We start from the raw sequence: 23,681 nt of genomic DNA, 5'->3' as shown, positions 1-23,681 counted from the left end.
GGAAAGAAAATACGTGATACAAAAAAATATTTAAAACATTCTGGTCATTGGAAAAAGGTATATATTATATATGTAATACATTTGTATAAAATACAATATTATACATTCCAGAAGGATTAAACACTTAAGTGTTAAAGATGAAACCATACAAATACCAGGAAAAAACAAGTGAACATTCAACAATATCAGGGTATCTCTTTGGAAAGTCTTCCCACGTATGACAAAGGTAGAGAATATACACTAAAATACTAACAGATCTAAACACAAAAAACGCTTATCACCATCAAAACAAAACAAACCAGAAACATCTATAAATTTGAAAGGTCAACATCAACCTGGGACAAAATATATTTAATAACATATGAGGAAAAAACGGTAAATAATCAGAATGTACAGTTTACCACTCCATTTCATCTAGGCTGGGCAGCGTCTTGGGCCTACCACTCCAGGAAAAGTCATCTCTCTGAGCGAGCTACACAAGTCCTCTGGCCACCTTCCTCAGATAGTCAGCTGAGGCTAAACACATCAAGTCACTCACTCAACTTTTATTAGTTAAAATGTAAGTCACTGCGACCTTAGAGCAGACTGCCATCCCTAGTTCTGCACGTCCCAAACCCTGCCACAACTGCCCTCTAGAAATGCTCCACTCTAACCAGCAAATGCTCCTATATCCCTAACCTCGGCTCCAAGCTTTCCCACCACCTCCCTAAAGCTGGTTATCTTCTGCGGACCTTACTTTCTTTTCAGCCCTTTGCAATTAAGGTTTTCTTTAAAAATAAATTGGCTAAAAGGTGAGGTTACGTAAGTCACTCTTTGCTCTCCATTTATGCTTCCAAGTCACTGCTTTCCTTCATATTCTTTTTAAAAAGCCGGCTCTTTGGAAACTCCTGCTACCCAGGAGGCTGCATCCATTCCTCTCACCAACCTAATGAATTCTTACTTGCTTGCCCTCAATCACACATATCTGGTGTTTGCTGTACCCTAAGCCTAGCCAACATTCCATAATTTCGACATCCACAGGGACAAACCATCCATTACGCTCACGTCTGTTTCCTGAGCTCCCCCCACCTCCACTGCAAATATTACTCCCAAGATCACATTTCTCATTTTGCTACCACCCATACCACTAATTTGAGGTTTATACTCTTGGACCACAACTCCTACTCCTTCTCATGTTTAACTACACCGACTGCAAACGTTCTTCAACCTCCTCAGGACCTCCAATGGTAAGCCTCTACTTCCTCCTTTCTTTATGGCACACCTGAACCAACTGAAATCCATGGTCCAGCACTTCTTTCTTCCCTCTGCATTCCCCTTCTCCTCTCCTCATTTCTATTCATTCACTAAATATTTATTGAGCACCTAGAGCCAGGCACCTCCGAGCAATCCAAGTACACTGATGAGTAAGGCAACATCACTGGCCCCATGGAACCTACATTCTTGAGGGAGAAGACTGACAATAAACAAGTGAATAAATAAATAAATAAGGTAACATCCTGGTTCAATAAAGGCTACATGAAGCAAACATAAATGGTGGCAAATGATAAGAGTAACAGGAGGATAGAAAGGGATGAGTCAGTGGTCAGAAAAGGCTCTACCAAGAACATGACATATGACCTAAACTGAGCAAAAGTCCTGCGTAGGGAGCTTGGTATTGTCCAAGATCAAAAAGAAACCCAGTATGGCTGGAGAGCAGTAAATGTTGGCCAGGGTGGGACTAGATGAAGTTTGAGAGTAGCGAAGCCATGGAGAAGTTTGGAAGGCATGAGAAGCCACTAACGACCAGGGAAGAATGTTCGATTTAAATGAGCCTTTCAGCAACATTCTGAGCTCCCTTTATCTCCCTGCCTTATTCTGTATACTTGTTTAGAAAACTCCAGTCACAAGTGATTCCAGCCTCTTCTTTTCTAGCAGCTGATTTCACCTGCTAGAGAAGGTGAAGTAAAAGCAGATGGATTCCGCCATAAATTCATGAGCAGCATCATTAAATGGCCTCAGCACTGCCTGGAAATCCTACTGTTCTTTTGGTCTCCACTGTAACCCTTGGCAATCCTCAGTGTCCTCAAATTGCCTGCCCAGCTCCTCACTCATCATCTGATTTTCTACTTTAAAGAAAACTGAACGCAGCAGAAAGGAATTCCCTTGTCTTCCATACATAATCTAGACCCATGTGCTCCTATTAGAGCAAAATAGTTATTTCTCTTCCTACGTAAGGCTAATAATCTCTCATCCTATGCTTTAGATCCTTTCTTCTCCTGGCTTCTCAGGAACCTTACTTGATCCTTCTCTGTTGAATATTTATTTCATCCTCTAACTAGAATCTTGAAACTACCTTTTAAATATGCCTAAGTCTTTCCTATTAAAAATTATAATAAGGTTCTCCCTGCATTCCCATATAAAGTGTTACATAGTGCTGGTCCACAAAGTGGTATTAGCCCACTATGAGACAGGTATGGAAGTTGAGAGTAAAAATTTACAGACTTATAGAAATTTGACAATAATTTTAAGTCTGTTAAATGTAGTAATGAAATACTTGGACTAGTATTTTACGTCATTAAAAATTTATTTTCTAATAATTTGTTAGTATTTTATTTTATAAAATTACCAACCTGTAATGAACTGAAGATTAAAGATCTTTACCACAGACAGGAAGCACTACTTTTGCTAATGGCCTCACCTACCGTCAGAGAAAAACTTCTCAAAGAATTGTCTATACTTGAGTTCTTCACATCCATTTATTCCTCAACGCACTCCAATCTGAAGTATGCTCCCAAGACCAAACAAAAATAAGTTACTCCATGTATTATGGGATGAATTGTGTTCTCCTAAAATTCAGTAAGTCTTAGCTCCCAGTACCTCAGAATGGGACTGTATTTGAAGGCAGGGCCTTTAAAGAGGTAATTAAGGTTAAGCAAGGCCATCGGGTGGGCCTTAATCAAGTATGACTGGTGTCCTTGTAAGAGGAGGAAGTCTGGACACCGAGAAGACACCAGACACCAGGCACGCAGAGGGACCCAGTGAGGAGGTGGTCATCTGCAGGCCAGGGAGAGAGCCCTCAGGAGAAACCAAACATGCTGTCTCCTTGATCTCCGACTTCTGGCCTCCAGAACTGTGAGAGAATAAATGTTTTATTTAAGCCACCCAGCCTGTGGTATTTTGTTATAGCAGCCCTAGCAGACTAATGCACGTCACTAAAGCCAACAAGGCATTGTCTAGTTCCCACCTTGATCGATCTCTCTTAGTAGCATTTGGCATTTCTGACTATTCCTTATTCCTTCCCCTTCTTGAAACATTCTCTTCCCTAGGCTTTTAAGACACTAGAAACCTTACTGGTTTTCTCACTTCCTTTTTAGCTAATTCTTCTGTCTTCTTTGCAGGCTTAGCCTCTCCTATCAGCTACTGAGTAGTAATAGGCTTGGCTCTAATCCATCGTGTCATCCTGGTTCCCTCCTTCAGCCGCCCTACTTCATGCAGGGCTCATACAAGCGTGGTATATCTACATCCCTACTTGACATCTACACTTAGATAACTCAATGAGCCTAATTCAACCTTATGTCTACAACCAGACTTACGATCTTTCTCCCCCAAATCCCGTTCTCTCAGCATTCCCTTTATGACATGGTGTATCAGCATCCATTTTCTACACCACAAGCCTAACAGTCATCCCTCTCCAGCATCCTCCCCCATGTAATCTATCACCAAGTCCTTGTCAACTTTCCTTCTCCCATCTCTCTTAATTCATTCCTATTTCTCCATTGCCATCGCCCTAGTCAGAATGCCCTCATTTCCTGTGTACAACTGTATCTCTTATCAAGTCTATCCAGATACTCTCCCTTGCTCTCTCTAACCTGTTCTCATGCACTGCAGCCATCTTTTTGAAACACAAATCTAATCATGTCATCATGTTTCCATACCTTCCTGCTACTCTTAGGAGAAAATCAAGACAGTCCTGCATAGTCAGCCCCTATGCACTTCTCGTCATTATCTCATACTTTTGTTTTCAATGCTGTAGACATTTTCATTTCTACGAATGTGGTATCAAACCTGCCAGACACGCCATGCTAAGGACACACTTCCTCACTAAACCCTTGCCTTTCTGCAGATTATCAGCTCTATCAGTTTCACAGGAAGGTTTTCTCTGATCTCCTTGATTAGGTCAAAATCCCTTTATTATATGAGTCCATAGTACCATGTAACTGTCCCCTCTTCATTCACACTTACGTAGTTGTAATTCTATATGTATCTGATCTCCCTTACTAAAATGTCATCTCCACAAAAGGGCAAGAACTTCATACCCAATGCTGAGCAAAGGGCCTCAAACAGTGGTTGATCAATAAAAATTTCTGAATGAAAGGAAAAATGAATAAATAAGGCTTCTTATAAATCAATGAAAAAGAGAAACACAAGATTAACAAAGAATTAAAATGCCAATTGAAAAATAACCAATAAACAAATGTTCAACCTCACCAGTAATCAAAGAAATGTGAAGGTAAACTGAGATAGTATTTCCACTGCCATTAACTACATAAAAATAATAATACCTAGGATTTACAAATATAGGCATTCTCATATTAAACTGATTGGGAGAATATAAGTTGGTAACACCTTTTCGACAGTAAGATCTAAGAGAAACTTTAAATTCTTGCAAGTCTTTAAAAATTTACTTTTACAAAATCAGGAATGTACAAACATTTAGGTACCAGGGTATTTAAGCAAGGCTGTCTATAATGGCAAAAAAGAGAAAGGAAACAAGGCAAATGTCAAAAAAGGAGAGATTAGTTAAATAGAGTATTTGATAAATCTATTTTAATGTAGCTATTAAAATTATTCCATTTAATAACAAAGAAGTTATGCATGGTATGTTACGTGAATGAAGTAGGTTTTAGTATGACCTGTTTTTTGCTTATACAACAAGAATCAAAATATACACATATAAACCCAGTCAGGTTTTCCACAGGAAAAAATACTGAGAAACAAAACCAAAACATTGTATTAATAGTGGTGTTTTCTTTTTGCTTATTTACTTCTTAAATAGTCTATGATGAACATGGTTCACTCTTATAATAAGATTATAAAAAGAAAGAAACAGTTTGAATACTCGTGGTCAAAAAGAAGTATTTCAGCTGCAGTGTAACCAATCATAGTGTTCTCACTGTAGACCACCGCCTATCAGAACTGCCTGTGGAACTTTTGGGGCCATCCTCTAACTTACCTTGGTATAGTATAACACTATAATATTATTATCCTAATTTGAGATTTTTACTTGCTGTGACGCTTTTAACAACTTCTTAGAGTAAAGATTTGATACTCTTAAATATTTAAAACAACGCTATAAAATAAGAGACTAGGGAAAAAGTCTGAGTAATCACCTGGTTTCAAGCTGGCATTAATAGGTCTGGCAGCTGCCGCAGCCATCTGCTCCCGTCGAGGATCCTGGTAACTCATTTTACTAATGAATTCAATGGCAGCTTCTATACTTCGGTTATTAGTTTTCTGAAGAGCCTGTATAACCATATCCTGATATGAAATTTGAAAAAAGGAAACAAAATTTAAAGCTTGTAATTAATAAGAGGGAAAGAACACTATGAGTTCCACTAGAAAAACCCATAATTTGAAGAACAGGGCCCCGAACCATAATATTCACGTACTGTTTGTAAAGCTACTATAAGAATCCATACATTCTCAAATTACTCAAATCCTTCAAATGTTTCTTTAATCTTTTCACCAGTATTAGAAGAAAACGTAATACTGTTTTCTTCAAGGATTAACTACTGCTGGGTACAACCACAGCAATATGATTCTGATTATTTCTCATTCTTAATTTCATTCTTATATGAACAGACTATCAGATTGTTAAAAAGATATCATTCAAAATACTGGAAATCATTCTTTTGTATCATTAAAACATTTTATTAAGCACCTTCGCCACTGTGTTTAAAAAGAACTATGTAGTTCTGGTTCCTATTCTCCTTAAGCTTACATTTTAGAGAACTTTATTTACAAGGACATAAATATAGGACAACCGGAAGAAGACTAACACTTAGACTATCTATGATTATGTGATGAAGTCCTTAGGAGGCTAGATGGTATGATGGAAAAAGCAGAGTCTGGAATCAAAGAGAAATTGAGTTTGAGTTTTAGCGGCCCCACACCACTATGCTTTTGTTCTTCATGTTTAGAAGCAAAAGTATCCTCCAGTGAGTGTAGATTTATGTGCTGCTCTGTACAACTGTGTGAACTTTGGCAAGTTATTTAACCTTTCAAAGCTGAATTTCTTCATCTGTAATAGACTCACAGAGTTGATGTGAAGATTAAATAAGAAAACCTGTGGAAGCACATAAGCACAGCGCCTGAAGCTCAGGTGTGGGACGTCCTCCTGTTTCGCTCCTTGTCCTTTACGGTTTATGTAAACATACCCACTTACAGATGAACTTGCAGAAAGTATACTGATAGGCGTCTTTCAAGAGCTAAGCAGCTACTTACATGTCCTAGAAGATTTAGTATTTCAAACAAGATGTTTAAATGAGAAATGGCTCAGTAAGACAAACTAGTGGGTGAACAGGCTACTGAGAAATGATCTTCCTATGTGAAATGACTGGAGATGTGAGACCAAGCAAAAATAGGCTGTGACAGACGCTTGTTGCCTACTCAAGATCCATTCTCCCTTTCTTGGAAAAAGATACTGATTAGGTAGAAAAAGTTTTCTTACAGCTACAGTGGTCACATGACAGTTCTGACCAAGGAGATAAAAGCAAGGATTTCTGGAAGAATGTTGCTATACCTTCTTTAGGTACTATTCTTTCCTATGGCCTGTTTCCTAGACAACACATAGATAGACCATTTGTGCTAGAGCATGTTACCATCAAGAAGGAAAATTCAAAAAACTTCTAAGAGTCATTGGTTCTGAAATCTTTAAGAGACTGAATCAATGCTAGCAATATAATCTGAGTCACTATTTTATTTAAAGCATTATTTGGATTTTTGTTACAAGCAACCAAACCCAATCCTTAACTGGTATAAAGGTATGGTCACATTTTATGCCAATCAGACTGCAAATTTGTAGTGAAATACAAGGGAATTAATAAGTTTCATTTTATGTGCAAATTTAAAATAACACAAATCACCCCAAATTAAAATTCACCAGGGACTACTTAACTTTAAAACTGGCTAAGCCAAGGGAACTATATTTATGCTATTATCACATAGCAGTGCCATCTCAGTTGGTAAGAAAATTGGCTCCCACCATCCTTTTTCAGTATGCTGGGTACCATAATCTTATAAAATGTTCCAGAATTGCAGCCTGTGATTCTGGCAGTAATTATGCTGGCTTTTAGTTTTGAGTATTTATTGCTATACATTAAAATATTTTTATATCAGCAACAATATTAACCAAGTGTTCTTCAGGTGGGGGTGTTAGTACCAGTATGAAAGAGCACCCTCAAATGAGTAACTTTGGAATAGAAGTCTTATGTGTGATAAGAAAACATTATGTCCATAATACTATGCTTCTGCTTTTCATGCTTAGAAGCAAAAATACTCTAGTGATTGTAGATTTGTGTACCAAAAATGCATCAATTCTATTTAATGTTTATTCCTATGAGGAAATTAATCTTGAAATATGAGTTTTTAAATTTATAGAGCACCAGAAACATATTCTCAAAAAACTGCAACTGCCTTGAATTTGGCATAGCTAAAAGAATAGAGCTCATGAAATGATAAAAATAATGAATAACTGGATGAGAATTTTGAAGAGCCAAGTTGGGATCTTGAATAAATTCTGCAATATAATGGAAAGCTATCCGAATCAGTGATTCAAGGACGAGTAGAAGTAAATTGCCATATTCTTTATATCACCATGGGTATAAATAATACTAGGTAGGTGCAAAAGTAATTGTGGTTTTTGCAATTATTTTTAACCTTCTAAACCACAATTACTTTTGTACCAACCTAATACCATACCTTCATTATTTGGATAAATGAGGATTGATAAATGTCTAAATGCTTTTAGTAAAGCAACCTTGCTTAAGGGGTTATTAATGTCGTAAGATGACAATTTTGTGTGATTGTAATAAAGCTATATATCTTTGTGATGCAAAACAATTATTGTTATTATTGCCAACAGGTAAAGAATAGGACACTGACCAATGCCTTGCATTTCTTAAAGTTGTCTACATTAGAAAGAAATTTTAAGTTCCTTAAAGGAATGGAACATGTTTCGTATGACTATTTTGATTGATGAACTCACACAGAGTAAGCGCTCCATAAATACACACATATCTACTAGGTAACTGACATAGACATTACCACTTAAGGGCCTTTATAGTCACATGTTTTTCTAAACTGTTCCTAGCAATATATAAAAGGAAAAAAATAAGAGCAACAATTCAGCTGTGTCTTTATTCTTTGCCTTTTGGCTAAGGGATTAGGAAGAAAGTACAGTACTCTGGAAATTCTCCATTCAAACCATTTCCTGGATTCTCCAACTACTAACCAGGAAAACCATCCAGGTCCTCTCCTCCTCTCTCTGTCTCTCTCTCTCTTCTTCTGTTGCACATCCAATATTTTTAGAACACTTAGGACTAAAAATTATAGGAAATGTTAATCAAATGAATGAATAGAAAGGGCCAGAAAGAATAATCGTTTTTCTTCCTAGTTTAATTGTAAATCTCCCTTTTCAAATCCTTTAGTATCATGTAAACTTAGGTTCTCATTTTTAAAATTAAATATAGATAAATCTGAAATTTAACAGATTTATCTTAACAGTAGTGAAGGAATTTTAAGGGTAACTATCTTTGTGCTGTGGAACTAAAGGTAATTTTCAGTTTCTTCTTTATACTTTTTAATTTTAACAGAAAACAGGCATTATGTTATTTATTTATTTATAACCATTCTTAAGGAGGGCCCAGTCACAGTGGCTCATGCAGGGAGTGAACTGCAACCTTGGTGTTATTAGCACCATGCTCTAAACAACTGAGCTAACCGGCCACACCAAATAGGTATTACTTTTATGATCAGGAAAAAAGTTCCTATAATTTTGAAAGGAAATATAATCAATGCTTGATTATTCACATTATATTTTCCATGGTCAATTTTCATCTAAAATGATTTATGCCAACTAAAGGATTCATATAAAGTGTGTTATGGAAAATAAATTTATTAATAAACAAAATATGATTAAATATATGTGCTATGAAAAACTTTTTAAATGAGAGCTGAAAGTAAATATTAAAGACTTAGCATAATTAACAGGAACTGAAATTTCATTAAAATAAAACTGAAATTCTTGGAGATTTGATCAACATGTAAATTGTCAGTTTTTATGAATATAAGACTTGGGCCTGTGAGTGAAGTGAACACGACTGCGCAATGAAACCTCTGACTGTATGTCTCCTTCTGTATAAACTTAAAGCTGCCACCTCCTGAGAGCTGTCGTTTCAGCCACAGCCACTTAGCTCACCAGAGTTCCTATCGCGCACACACACATGCCTTGACCCCGCCCTCACCTGTGGCTTTCTTCAACTGCACTTCCATTCTGACTTCACGGCTTGACCTTTTAAATCCCAGAAACCACAGAGAAAACTAAAGAAATAATAATTATTTTGTTTTAATAATTAATGGAATTGTGAACAACATTCTTTGCTGATAGAATATACAAAATGTATACCTGATAAACTCTCTCAAAGGAAACATTTAGGCAGGAGATCAGCTAAAATGTGTTATGCAGTATAAAGCAAGAAAAATCTTTTGTCTTTAAAAGTTCTTACCTCATCAAACCCAGCAGCTTGTAAATCCTGAAGCATTTGTGGGTTAACTTCTGAAGTACTTCGACTTGTTTCATTTGCAAATGGTTGTAGAGAGTTTCGAATTTCCAGCAAGGCTTTATGATGAGTCCCAAATTTGGGTGGATTTCTGATTTGTCGAGGATCTTCAATTGACATTTTGCTCATGTTATGCTCAGCCTTAACAGCATCGGATGGTTTCGATAAATTCCTAAGGGATTCCCGAATTTCTTGCAACATTTGCCGGCTGCTGCCAGTATAGTTACTGGCAGGAAAGGTCTTAGGCCTCATTTGTCTATATCCCTCTGGCTTTTCACTCCTCTTCATGAAAACATCTATATGTATAACCCACACACAGGACTTCTTTAAGAGCTCCTGGATAGATTCAGAGACTTCTCTTGAGCAAAACGGAAAAGGATCCTTTGCATAAGTCTTCAGGAATGTTAAAATTCTTTACAATTTAAATAATTAAACCTATAACAGAAAAAGTAAATAAAAGCTATAAAGTGATTGATAAAACAGTACCATGAATGGGGGGGGTGATGAATAACACCGATTTAGGAGTTAAGAGACCTAGGTTATAGTTCTAGCTCCATTCTAGATTACTGTATGATAAGGAGAAGTTAGTTCATCTCTTTGCCTATTTCCTAATCTATGAAATTACCTCACGTAGTGGTTATGATGATAAAAAAATAATTTTAAGAGTGCTTTTGTAAGCATACAAAGTATATACGAATGTAAGGGACTGCTAAATGAACAATACAACAGGCAACCTCTCATGATCAACTTCACCTTCAAATTAGTGGCTCTAATTTTAGATTTTAAAAATCAGACTTCAAGTATAAGATTTCTTTAGGAAAAATACGGTATTGTTGCTTTAAAAAGGTTTTTTTAACCGCCAGTTCAGAAGATTCCTTTATGCTTCAAAACAGATGCCTGGGTCTATTTCCCAAACTGCGGACTGGGACCCTAGAGACTGTACACTTCTTAACCATGGAATGGGGAAAGGACCTCTGAGGACAAACTGTCTTATTCCTCACTTAATGCAGGAATGTCTTCTACAACGCACTGGAAGAACAGTCATCTAAAATCTACATACATGTCCCCGCTGATAGGAAACTCACTAATTCAAGAAAGCTATTCCACTTGCGATCTACAAGAATTGTTTAGGAATGTTTTCTTTATGTGGAGCACTGTGAAATCTCACCCGGTGCATGTTGAGAGCCGGTTATGGGCCAGTGCTAAACAACTTGGCTTACATTCTTACCTAAGAATCCTAACAGCCCTGTGAGGGAGGTTTATTATCTCTACTTCGCAGATGAAAAAACTGAGGTTCAGAGAGTTTGGGTCAAATAGTCTGTAAGTGGTACCACTGGGATGTGAAACACTGCTAATCATTACCTACTGGGAGCCCATTTCTCTTCTCACTAGTCGCAATCACCACTCATGTTACATCAACATGTCTATAGACAGACAGATACAGGTATCTCCTTCTTGTCATTTAGGTATCAGCCCTGTTACCTCCTCAAAGACCCTTTCCCTGGTCACCTAATTATCCTGTTTTGTTTTTCTTGATAGTACTTATCACTATCTAAAATTATCTTGTTTACTTGTTTATTGTCTATCTCCCCTCACTGAAATAAAGCTCAAGAGGAAAGGACCTTATTTGTCTCTTAACCACTGCCTGTCCACCACCTACCATATTTTGCCATGTATAATTTGCACCTTTTTGCCCAAATTTGTGAGGGGAAAATAAGGATAAGCATTATATGTGAGTAGTACTAATTCCTTAGCTATATAAATGTTTTTAATCTACTTACGCTTATGAGTTAAAAGTGTAACTCTAGAAATCAATAATGGTATCTGTATGCAAAATAACACGGAATACGATAATTGAACTTATGACAAACTTGCAAGACAAAGAGTTCTTGGCCTTCTATGATACATAAGTATTGTAAATTTGTTACCAGTACATAAAATTTCTTGTACCTTGTATCTGTTGTGTTTTGTAATTATTTGTTAAAAAAATTTCTTGTACCATAAATGCTAAAATTGCTTTATAATACAAAAAACAAGTACCTAAATGTAAACAAAAAAATTTGAATTAAAAATTAAAACGAAACATTTTTTTCCTGAAAGTTTGGGCCAAAAACGTGGGTGCACATTATACACGGAAGCGCATTACACCCAACAAAGTACTAGAGCCTAACATGTAATGAGTGCTCAGTACACATTCAGAGGGTGCCAAAAACATACACACATTTTAAGAAGAGGTGCTCAAAGTGGTTACCATCAACGTCCAGACACTTCTGACTACCACGAACTACTGCTTGAGCAAGGTTGACCAAAGTGTCCACTTGTATACATTTTTTTGGCACCCCCGGTATGTTGAACAAATGAAATAAACATGTGTCCCCTAAACATCCCCAGTTCCTTTAGCTGTTCCCTAATTCTAGTCACGCTCTTTTGGATACACTCCAGTTTGTTAAAAAACAAACAGCAGCACAGCACTTGTAATGGAAAAACAAAAAAAGTTATTCAAGTACTTGTTCTGTTAATTATTAGCAATATGGACTTGGGCATTGCATTTGCTCAAAAACTGTCTTCTGAGGGATAAAATGGTTGGAGTAACAAAGTTTACCTTATGACCTGAACAAGGATTAAGAGGAACAATTAAAGAAATATACACACAGGTATTCTAAGACATAGGATGTTCCTTGCAACACCAAAGACAGCAAAAGACGACATCCATCTAGATGCCCATCGGTAATTGTTTAATTCACAGTACATCTATGTGTGATGAAACACCTGTCAAAAAGAATGATGCACATCTGTCTAAATGTACTGACATGAAAAGATACCCATAATGTATTCTTAAGCAAAAAAGGCAAGTTCCAAAACAATACGTATAAAATAAAGCCAGTTTCTATTCTAAAATCAGATTATGATGATGGTTATAGAGCTCTGTAAATATACTAAAAACCACTGAATTGTTTACTTTAAATGAGTAAACTTCATGGTATATACATTTTACCTTAGCAATGTTAAAAATAAACCTTTTTTATGTTTTAAAATATTTATGGAGATTAATTATATATGCACGTACATGAATATATGCAGTAGGCCTGAGACAGGATGAAGTCCTAGAGGCAGTTTGCTGATGACTGCCCCTAAATAATCAGTACTTTTGTGGTACAACTGTTAAATAAGTTATGAATATATAAATATATAAATATATAAATCAATCAAATTCTACGTGACAAACAATCCATTTTCCCATTTTGTGAAAACAAAAATGATGCAGTTTGGCAATGTGTTGCTGAAAATTACATATTCTGTCTACAACATAACCCGATCTACTGACAATTCATAAATGAAATTAAGACTGACACATCTTGTGCTTTTATGAAGATGGTCCCTAATGATAAGCATTTTCCCCTAAGCTTTCCCCAAAATACTAATTTAATAGCTTACTAATGAATTTTTGTAAGTTTAACATTTAACTCACCAGTCTAAAATTTGCAGAATTCACCTTCTCACCCTTTTTGAAAGTGAAGGTATTTTCCATTTCTGGTTCTGGAACCTCTCATTTCAGCACGATCAAGGATTAACAGTAGTGGTTGTGCAATCTCACGTCAGTTCTCTCATTACTTAGGTTGTATTTCATTTATAGCACCTAAGCATTCCTTCAATACCTCATGGGTTTCAACTGCTAGCTAACCATCACTTTATTATTTTTCCCATTTCCAAGAACATTCTTGATAGAGAAGAAAAAAAAAATAAGCATAGTTTTGCTTCTTTCTGTCAAGATACAGCATTTTGCTTTCATTCCCCTAAAGGAGGACCTGGTAAGCAGTAGGCAGTGCAGAAATCTCTCTATTGAATTAATAAATACAGGTGACCTGCATTTATTAAAAATAGATACCTTCTTTTTCACTCTTAAGGAAATATCTTGTTTTTTTCCTAATTACAAAAAGATACATTCTGGGGCCAGCCCAGTGGCTGAGGCGGTTAGAGCTCCGTGCTCCTGGCTCCAAAGGCTGTCGGTTCGATTCCCATATGGGCCAGTGGGCTCTCAACCACAAGGTTGCCGGTTCGACTCCCACAAGGGATGGTGGGCTGTGCCCCCTGCAACTAGCAATGGCAACCGGACCTGGAGCTGAGCTGCGCCCTCCACAACTAAAACTGAAAGGACAACTTGACTTGGAAAAAAGTCCTGGAAGTACACACTGTTCCCCAATAAAGTCCTGTTTCCCTTTCCTGATAAAAATCTTAAAAAAAAAAAAAAGATACATTCTTACTGAATAATTCAAATACTATATAATTATGTCGAGTCCCTCACTCACACCCCTCAACAGAGAATCATTATAGTAGGCTGAACGATGAGATCGCAAAAGATAACCACTCCTAATCCCTGGGATCCACAAATGTTATCTTGTTTGGAAAAGAGGATTTTGCAGATGTCACTAAATTAAGGATCCTGAGATAGGGAGATTATCATGGACTATCCAGGTGAGCAGTACATGCAATTACAAGTGCCCTTAGGAGAGGCAGGGGAGATTTGGTACACCGAGATCTGATACACACAGAAGATGAGGCAGCCGCGTATCCATGGAGGCAGAGACTAGAGCCATGTGGCCAGAAGCCAAGGAATTCCCACAGCCAACAGAAGGTGGAAGTGACAAGGGAGGGTTTTTCTCCTAGAGCCTCTAGAGGCAAAGTGGCCTTGCAGACACCTTGATTTTAGGCCAGTGATACTGATTTTGGATTTGTGGCTTCCAGAACTGTGAGAGAATAAACTTATGTTATTTTAAGCCATCAAGTTTGTAGCAATGTGTTACATAAGGCACGGGAAATAAAATCATTAATACTGCACATTTGAACATATACCACTATTAATCAAAATGGGGTTATAATACACAAAATATAATGCCATTCTTTTACACGATCATGTGAACTTACAAGAAGAGAATGTCATGTTGCCCAAACTTCCTCATCCGAAGAACTGTTATCCCCAGAGCATTTCATGAAATTCATGTTCTATGGAATATAGTTTAGAAAATGATGGATCAGAAAAATTGATTCTAGTCCTATATTCTACAACCCTCTACTTTGATAATGTATTTTCTAATACTGCAAACATCCAATGGAGTGCACAATAGTTAAAGAAATGACTAAGTACTGGTATATGTTTAATAATGTTTTAGGTTAAAATAAATGAAAAATTAGTTTATGCTTATCTCTTTCATCTACATGTTGAAATACTTAAGAATATGTCTGGAATTTATTTCAAAACAATTTGGATTTGTGGTGAAATGGATGGAGATATGAGACAAAAGTAGCAATAAATTGATTGTAGCTGGGTGGTAAGTACATGAGAGTTTACTGTTCTATTTCCTTTACTTTTGTGTATGCTTGAAATTTTCCAAAACAGAAAGCTAAAAAATTTTAAAAAAGGAAATAACTATGCCACTCTAGATCTAGAAGTAGTTCTGTCACAAATTATTCTTATTCAAATACAAAATATACTAAAAACACAGGATTTCTTTGAAGAAACCATTAATTCTACATAACAATATCATTTCAACATAAGCTTTTCAGGAGAAATAGCAAAAACGTAACATTTAAATGCTCAATTCACCTGTAAACTATCTGCATCTTGATTTCAGAAATGTTGGAATGGAGGAAATGTGGTATCTTTATCCAATCGCTGTTGAGAAATCCTTGTGGAAGAGACTATATTCACATACTCCCCTCTATTTCCCAGATTAGCTCTGGCCAAAGCCCTGTGAGATGTAATATGTGCCACTTCTGGGCTGAGGCAGGTAAACGCCAGTGTGCTTCTCCATCTCTCTCTCTTTCCTGCTTCAATTACAATGCAGGTCACATTTTGAGATGGTAGCTTCACAATATGGAGGGAATATGGCCTATTACTGACCCCCACTGGACTTTGTGTGAGCAAGATAGGAATCTCTGTTGTGTTAAGCCATTGAGAGATATATATACACACACACGTGTGTGTGTGTGTGTGTGTGTATTTTTTTATTACAGAACAGCCTAGTATTATAGTGGAACAGAGACCACCCAAAACAAGAAGAGTATTTTATTCAGAGCTTGCTGGAGCAAGGGAGTGAGCCACCGCCACTTGTGTTTGGCAGAGACTCAAAGGCAGGCAGGGAATAGAAAAGCTTTATATGGGGGGAAAGGGAAGACTTCAGGCGTGTCTTGGTTGTAGGTTGTTACCATGAGGAAGCCGGAGGCCAGCTAACTAGAAGCGGGCATCCTATGTGATTGGTCTGAAGAGCGTATTTGGCTTTGTTGGTCTTAAGTTGGAAGCTGGCAGTTACTGACCAAGACCTGACTGTTTGGGTCAACTGCTCCTGAGGCTATTGGTCAGAGTTCTATTTTCATGGATGATCTGGCCATTGTCTATGTCTCTCATTATCCTGACACAGACATTGGTACCTAGAAATTAGGTGCTGCTATAACAAAAAATCTAATATGGTATTGGCTTAGTAGTCAGAATGAGGGCTTCAAAGAAACTGATACTGGGGGCTAGAAAAATGTAGAACCATGTTTTACAGTGGCAAAATATTTCATAAAGCTGTGGCCTGTTTTAACTTACATGGTGACAAGGAGCCTACTGAACTTGTAGTTCTATAAAAAGGGAATCTTAAAAGTGTATTTTGGCTGCTATTGGCTGTTTGGCGAAGTATTATAAATAAATGATAAGGTCAAGAAAGAAGCAGCTGATTTGCAAGCAGAAATAGAAAGAACCAGAAAGAGCTCAGAAATTTAGTCTCACAAGGTTGGAAAAGCAACTTGCTTCTAGACCACAAGCGGGAAGAGATGAGATTAAAAGACCTTGAGCCCGGATGCCCACTAAAACCTCTTAGCTGACTAAAATAAAGTATCTCAGTGGTAAAAAGCACAGTAAGGGGCGGGCCTCCCTTCAGATAACCAACTGAGAAGGGAAATGGGAGTTCTCAAATCTTTGGAGGAAGTTACTAACATATGTGAACTTTGGTTATGGTTACTGACACATGGAACTGACTGGAACTAAACATATCAGGGGCTTAAAAACTCTGAGAAGACTGTTTTGTTTACCACTCGAGCTCAAACTAAAAAAGCCTTCGACTATTCAAAATTTAAAACCCTTGGACTCCCAACTTCTAAGCGCAGTGATCTGGTTGAGAAAGATGTGCATCTTCCAAAGAGGGAATATGCCCCCAAAGCTCATGTGACCAAGGATGATAATGAAAAAGAACTCCCACGAGGTCCTGGGAGAATGGCCAAGGGTCTCAGGGAACAGTGGATGAGGGAGCTCCTCCCAGATAAGGGAATCCAGGTCCAATGAAGGACTCTCTCCTACCTTTGGGGCTGGTTGCTTTCACAAGATCTACCTACAAAGATTTCAAAATTATTACAGATCAGGAATTGCTGCGCTCTCTCTTTCTTCTCCTTTGCATTAAAATAGTGCTGCTTATTATGGTCCCCTCATCCTTGTTCTACCATTGTGATGGGTGGGTGGGGAGGGACAGAGAGCAAGAGCAGATAACTTGACAGGTCTCTGGACCAAGAGAAGCCACATCTGGACTTAATGGAGATTAATGGACAAACTCGTATGGACCACAGGACCTGTGGAGCTAGCTACTGCCGCTTAGGGCCCAATAGCTAGCAAAAGTGTAGCATAATACTACGAATACCTTTCCACCACAGTAAGTACAACATATTCTTGATTCTAAAATGCACGCTTTTCTACATTCTAATATTTCTAAAATTGAGTATATCTTAAAATCAGTATTAAAACAAATTTGCCAGCTCCAAAGCAAAGAAGTTGTGGAATAGCAGACAATGCCCATAGCTAACCTGACCATAAATAAAAGATGAAATTTCCTTCTCACTTCAATTGTATTATTTTCATTGGCAGCACCATGTATGGTTGAATCTAGACCCTTGATTAATGCTCAAAATGTATTTAAAAACATGTGATGTTGCATTACATACTCAGAAAATGTCTGTCACCCAATCAGCAATGAAATTAAAGGCATAAACAACTGCTGAATTTAGGCAAGATAATAGAATTTTTGAAGGTGAGAGAGGCTCTTATAAAATACAAGCACCCAGACATAAACACCTGTCAAAACTTTTTGAGTTATCTTCAGAAGCTGTTTAATTTCCAGCAGTAACTCACTCAACTAAGAAAAAAACACAAAACTAAGAGTCTAAGCAAAACGGAAAGAAAGACAAAAACCCCCTATTCAATATGCCTCAAAATTATATACTCAATCATAAAGACAAGAGATTCAAGATAATTAGATAGGGTTTTGAAAAGCATGTCACCATGACATTATGTGTTAACTACCCAAGGTCCAAAGTAATTCAGAAGAATTCTAGGCTCTGAACATGAATAAAGCTGAGACTCCATCTTGACTGTGACTAAAAAAAAAAAAGATACAACTGAATGGATAAACCTACGCTATTGAATGTTAATAAAAACTATGTTTCTTTTCTTTCCCCTGAAAAATTGCTACTAAATAGATGGCTTGCCTTAGACTTAATGGTGTTCTCAAAACTGTGAAAATGACAATTCAACCTCATCTTTTAAAATAACTATCTATTGAATTACATTGTGTAGATATACCATAATTTATCCCCTACTGATGGGCAGTTAGGTTGTTTCCAATTTTTTGCTATTATAAATAATGTTTCAAATACTGGTAACTTCAGCTGTATTGGTAACATTCTAATGTTGAGGGTGAGTGGTAAATTCATGGATGTTCATTTTATTATGTTTCATAGCTTACGTGTGTATAACATATTACTTGTACATACCAAAATTAGTTAATAAAAAATACTGCAATAAAAATTATTGTGCAGTTTCCCTTAAGATAAATTCCCAGAAGTGGAATTGCTGGATCAAAGAGAATGTGTACTTAAAATTCTGATACTTATTGTCAGATTGCCTTCCAGAAAGGTGTACTAATTTACAATCTCTTCAACAAGGTACGGTCAACACTGGCATTAACGAATCTTAGTAACATTTACTAATATGTGAAAATGCAAATTAATAATAGGTAAAGAGAATTTTTAAAAGAACTGTACAAAGCAAACGTTTACCTCTTTAACCCATGCCACAGAGGCCAGATTAGTCTTCCTAATAAACAGTTCTGATCACGTCATTCCCTACTCAGAACCTTCAACAATTTCTTTAACATAGTGGTTAATGTAAGAGTTCTGGAGTAAAATAGCAGGGTACGAATCAAAGTTCTACCACTAACTAGCTGTGTGATCTTGGCAAGCTGTGCCTCAGTTCCTTCATCTTCAAATGTGGGCAATTATGATCCTATTTAATAGGGTTACTTTGAGCATTAAATAAGTTTAATACATCTCAAATGTTTAGAATACGTGATCAACTCAATAAATGTTAATTATCATCTTATTTCTTCGTGCTATCTCACCCAGACACCTCCCAGCCCCCACCCCCGCTGTGTACCTTAAACTCTAACCAAGGCAAATTACTTGCTCTCAGCTAACATACTTTGTGCTTTTCTAGTTTCATGTCATTACTCATCCTGTTTATTCTTCTTGGGAGACCCCTTGCTGTATTTCTTCTTATAGAAATCACACCCAACATTTAAAGTAACATTCCAACGCCTCCCTCCTTCACAAAGCTTTCATTTAACTGCCAGTTGTTCTTCTCCTCTCAACTCTAAATGCATTTTGCAAATTAGGTCAAATTTGTTTTTGCCTTATTCTTGTGCTTATTTTTCCTACTAGATTACAGATTCATAAAGCATAAGGTGCCATATAAACATAAACACACACACACACACACACACACACACATTTTTTTCCTTTCCCCAGATGAGGAAATGGATCCAGAAAGGCAAAGCGGCCTAAGGTCATGTAGACAGCTGGAGGTCATGTTAGGAATGGATTCCACACATCCTGAACCAGCTCAGGGCTCTTTCAGCATACCTATATACTCGAATGAGTTTCCTAAGAGCAGGGATCAGGACTCACTCATTCTTTGAACGAACAATGAAATTGGTTAGACTAAACAGACAAAACCTACATTTCTTTGAAAGTTCAGACCTTCATTAAATTATACAAATGTCAGTAAATCCAAAGAAATATTGTTGATATCTTGTCCAATCTAGGAAAACACAGGTACCATTACATAAAAAGATTTCAGAGTGTTATCTTGGGTTAAATTAGGTTTATAAAAAAGATGGCCTGTCTCAATGCTCTGACTAAATCAGTTATGAGAATAGCGACAGTAACATGTACTGTTTCTTAGCAGCAGTCTTAGTTGTTGCAATAATCAAGAATCTCTGTATGATATGTCCTTCAACTCGCTTTCTAAGAATTAACTCATCAAAAGTGAAGACAATCACTGTATTTTATCTTCATGCTGAAAAATGACTGTCACGTCTATGTGATAAAAATGTTGCTCAATGACTAAATAACTTTTGTGGTCTACAAAAATTCCCCACTAATCTAAACCTAACATCTGAAGTGAAAACCAAAAAACCAGAATCGGAACTGTTCCAAGGCTATACATATTTATATAAAACATCAAGGATCAGCATTAAAAACAAAAACAAAAAAATAAAAACGCAAACTACAGAAGTAAATCCAGATGATATCATACCCAAAAAAATGTAGCAGAAATTTTTTATTTGCTTTTAGGGAGCGGCATGGCATGTTCAATAAATATTTAGGCATAGAAAGACTGCACCTTTCCAGCATGTGCCATGATCTAGTTTCTTGCAGTCGCAGCTGATCAGAGGAACACAATGCTACTTCTTTTACTGTTAAATCAGTCAAATTCCTCCACTGCCTGAGGGAATCAACAGGCCCATTTTACCTGTCTGTCAACTTATTAAAGGAAAGAAATAACCTTAGTTAAACCACAAATGTAGATATCTTAGCAGAGAACACTCATTGTGATTATAATGAATAATTCCATTCTTACCTTTTCTTCCTCATGGAGGAAATTGGATAAAAAAAATTTTAAATCTTCAACAAATAATCCACAAAGACCTGAGAAGCTTGGTGATTCCAGACATTCAAATCCATTTCCCAAACCGGAGTGGCACAATATTACTTGTGTGTGCGGCTATATTGCTTACTAGGTTTATGAATACCTTCTACACGATGACATGTATTTTAAGTCATATTGACATATGGGTCGACAAACATTACATTTCGTCCCTTTATAAAATAACTTTCAATTTAAAAAGTCAGAGGAGGGGGTTAAATCAAGTCCCCTGAGAGGCATTTTTTTAAGATACAAATTGTTCTTGAAGTTGTAATGAACAATGTCCCCTTCGTTTTCTTCTCTTCCTTTTCTGTACTTATGTACACACTCCTTCCCGCTCCATAAAGAGCCCTCCATCCCTGCCACCCCTTCCAACTACGAACAGTAACCTAACCTTACAGGGGACTGTACGTAGACATTCCTGGGATTTCTTCAAGGGAGGTTCCGGACCGACGGGGTCCCCCTGCTTGCACAGAACTGCAGCTCGTCGACGGCAGGTCTCCCGGGAACCACCTTCCGCTCCCCTTCCTCCCGAAACACCGTGGATCCCTGCGTGCTGCGGCCGGGGATGGCGGTGGCAGGCAGTCGCCACAAAGCCTTCAGCAAGGCAGGCTCCTGCCAGCTTACCCTGCCCCTCCACGGCCGCAAAGCCTGGGCTTATTCCTCCAGCCCCCGGCACGGCCAACCCTCGCTTCCCCAGGGCAGGGCTCATGTCGGGTCCCTGCAATCGGCCGACTCAGGCCCGCACCGGGCCGAGCCGGCCCGCCAGTCGCAGCAGCCCCTGGAGCCCAGCCAGCCGGGATGGGCGTGGGCCCCGGCGGCCACCGCCCCGCCAACTCGGGCTCCGAAGGAGAGATGCGCCCCACCCGTTACGCTAGCCCCGGACCTACCAGCAACGGAGTGCGGGATTCCTGGACAGCGGCCACGGGCCGGAGGGCGGGCGCCGAGGCGGCCGGAGTCCCTCCCAGGGACCCCAAGTATCCTCGGTGGGGCAGGGCGGGGAGAGAGGCCGGGGGGCTGCCACAGGCCAGCGCGGCCCGTCGCGAGGGTCGCGGGGACCTGGCTCTCCCCTTAGCACTAGGCCGCCGCCGCCGCCGCCATTTTGCCTTCCACTCGGTGTCGCTGCCGCCGCACTCCGCTGCAGGTTTCCCGGATGTGGGCATTTCCCGGCGTCGCTTGCGCGGGGGCCGAGGACTGGGGGCTTCTGCCCGCCCGGCCGCCTGGAGAGGGCGCCGCCCGCGGTCGCTGGCCCGCCACCCGCGGCCCTGTCTGCGAGTCCGCCCGCGTCGCCCCGCGTCGCCCCCGCCTGACGCGGCCCAGGTGACTCGCCGGCTTCGTGGGACCAGGCTCGCGCCCGCTCTAGCCCACGCGTGCGCTTCAGTCTTGTTTGCAATTGAGCTCTTTCAACGGACAGATCTGGAATAAAGACGCGCATCTCCAGGAGCTTAATTCTCAGACGGAAACGGCAACGATTTGCTCTCTGAACCCTCGCTGCCGACAGAAAGGTTCAGGATTTCTAGCGGCTTGGAAATAAATTGATTTTTGCGTAGCACGCTTTCCCCCAGTAAATCCGTGCGTGTAAGTATTTTTCTGAATCAGCCACATCATGTTGATCCAAGGAAGAGTAACAGAGTTTAAAGATTGTTATCTGTCAACCAAATCGGTAGAAGACAAAGTCACTATTGCGATACCTGTAATAACGGTGACTGAAAAAGACGTTTTATTTTTTTGTTAAATTGAATTGGAAATTTAGGATGGAATCATTGGGTTTATGATGTTTGTAAAGAGCACCTTGGCCAATTCTGCCTCTTGAAAATGTATGCAGTTGGTATTTTCAGATACCCCCATTCATTTTTTTCCTACTAGAGTCTATTAATCTTTTTTTAATTCATGACTTCTTTTTCTGATGTTACGTTAGTTACTGGCTACCGTATCCGGAAGTTCAAATATGAAAACGTCTGTTAAAAAGATTACATTCTAAATATTACCATTTGCAATGATAGGGATGGACCTAGAGAACCTTATGCTAAGTGAAATAAGCCACACGAAGAAAGACAACTACCGTATGATCTCACTTATATGTGGAATCTAAAGAATAGAATAAATGAATAAAACAAACAGAAACAGCCTCAGAGATGTAGAGGAAAAACAGGGTTGTTAGCTGGTGGGGGGTGGGGAGGAGGGAGAAGGTGAGGGGATTAGAAAGCACAGTCGGTAACCACAAGATGGCCACAGGGATGCGAAAGCCAGTTTGGGGAATATAATTAATATCGTAAAGATTTTATACGGTATCCGATGGACACTTGTCTTATTAAGGAGACCACTTCATGGACAGTGGAGGTGCCTGACCACTGCAGTGTACACTTGAAGCTGAACGATAATGAATCTCAACTGTAATTTTATATATATATATATATATATATATATATATATATATATATATATATATATATATGGTTACAGGATGTGGAGTATAGCATAAGGAATAGAGTCAGTGGAACTGTAATAGCTATATACGATGTCAGAGGGGTCGTAGATTGGGGAAGGGGGTTATCACTTTGTGGGGTATAAATGTCTGTTACATTGTTTTGTACACCTGAAACAATAATAACAAAAAAAGATTACATTCTAAGAGCACTTGATTGAAAATCTGTTCCACAAGCAGAGTTTGTAGGAAATAGAGAATACGAACGAAGGTCACTTAAAAAGTCCTAGGTATAACTTGATTCAACGGGAGGACTAAGTAACCTCTAGGGTCCCTTTCAGCCTCAAAATTATATAAATGATCTGAATCTAATAAATTCACAGTCCTGATTGCCCTTTCCAGGATTATGTATCTGGAATAGCATACTACC

The 23,681-nt window shown here is 38.4% G+C and overlaps 1 protein-coding gene across 2 annotated transcripts in view; it reads right to left on the bottom strand.

The window, feature by feature from the left end:
- The window catches only part of LATS1 (large tumor suppressor kinase 1), a 46,048-nt gene extending 23,929 nt beyond the window's left edge, over positions 1-22,119 (bottom strand). The window contains exons 1-4 of one of the 2 annotated variants that reach the window (XM_081031710.1): positions 21,717-22,119; positions 14,742-14,819; positions 9,765-10,253; positions 5,370-5,517 (exon numbers count right to left, since the gene is read on the bottom strand). In XM_081031710.1, the coding sequence (XP_080887836.1) occupies positions 5,370-5,517; positions 9,765-10,106 (490 nt within the window). In that variant the 5' untranslated portion in view covers positions 10,107-10,253; positions 14,742-14,819; positions 21,717-22,119. The remainder of the gene's footprint in view (positions 1-5,369; positions 5,518-9,764; positions 10,254-14,741; positions 14,820-21,716) is intronic. The other variant, XM_081031709.1, reaches the window with a different exon arrangement.
- Between the last annotated feature and the right edge of the window lie 1,562 nt (positions 22,120-23,681).

The sequence above is a fragment of the Rhinolophus hipposideros genome, assembly GCF_964194185.1.
Source record: "Rhinolophus hipposideros genome assembly, chromosome: 3".
NCBI lineage: Eukaryota > Metazoa > Chordata > Mammalia > Chiroptera > Rhinolophidae > Rhinolophus > Rhinolophus hipposideros.
Note: the sequence above shows the minus strand (reverse complement) of the source record. Positions and strands in the feature narration are given on the sequence as shown.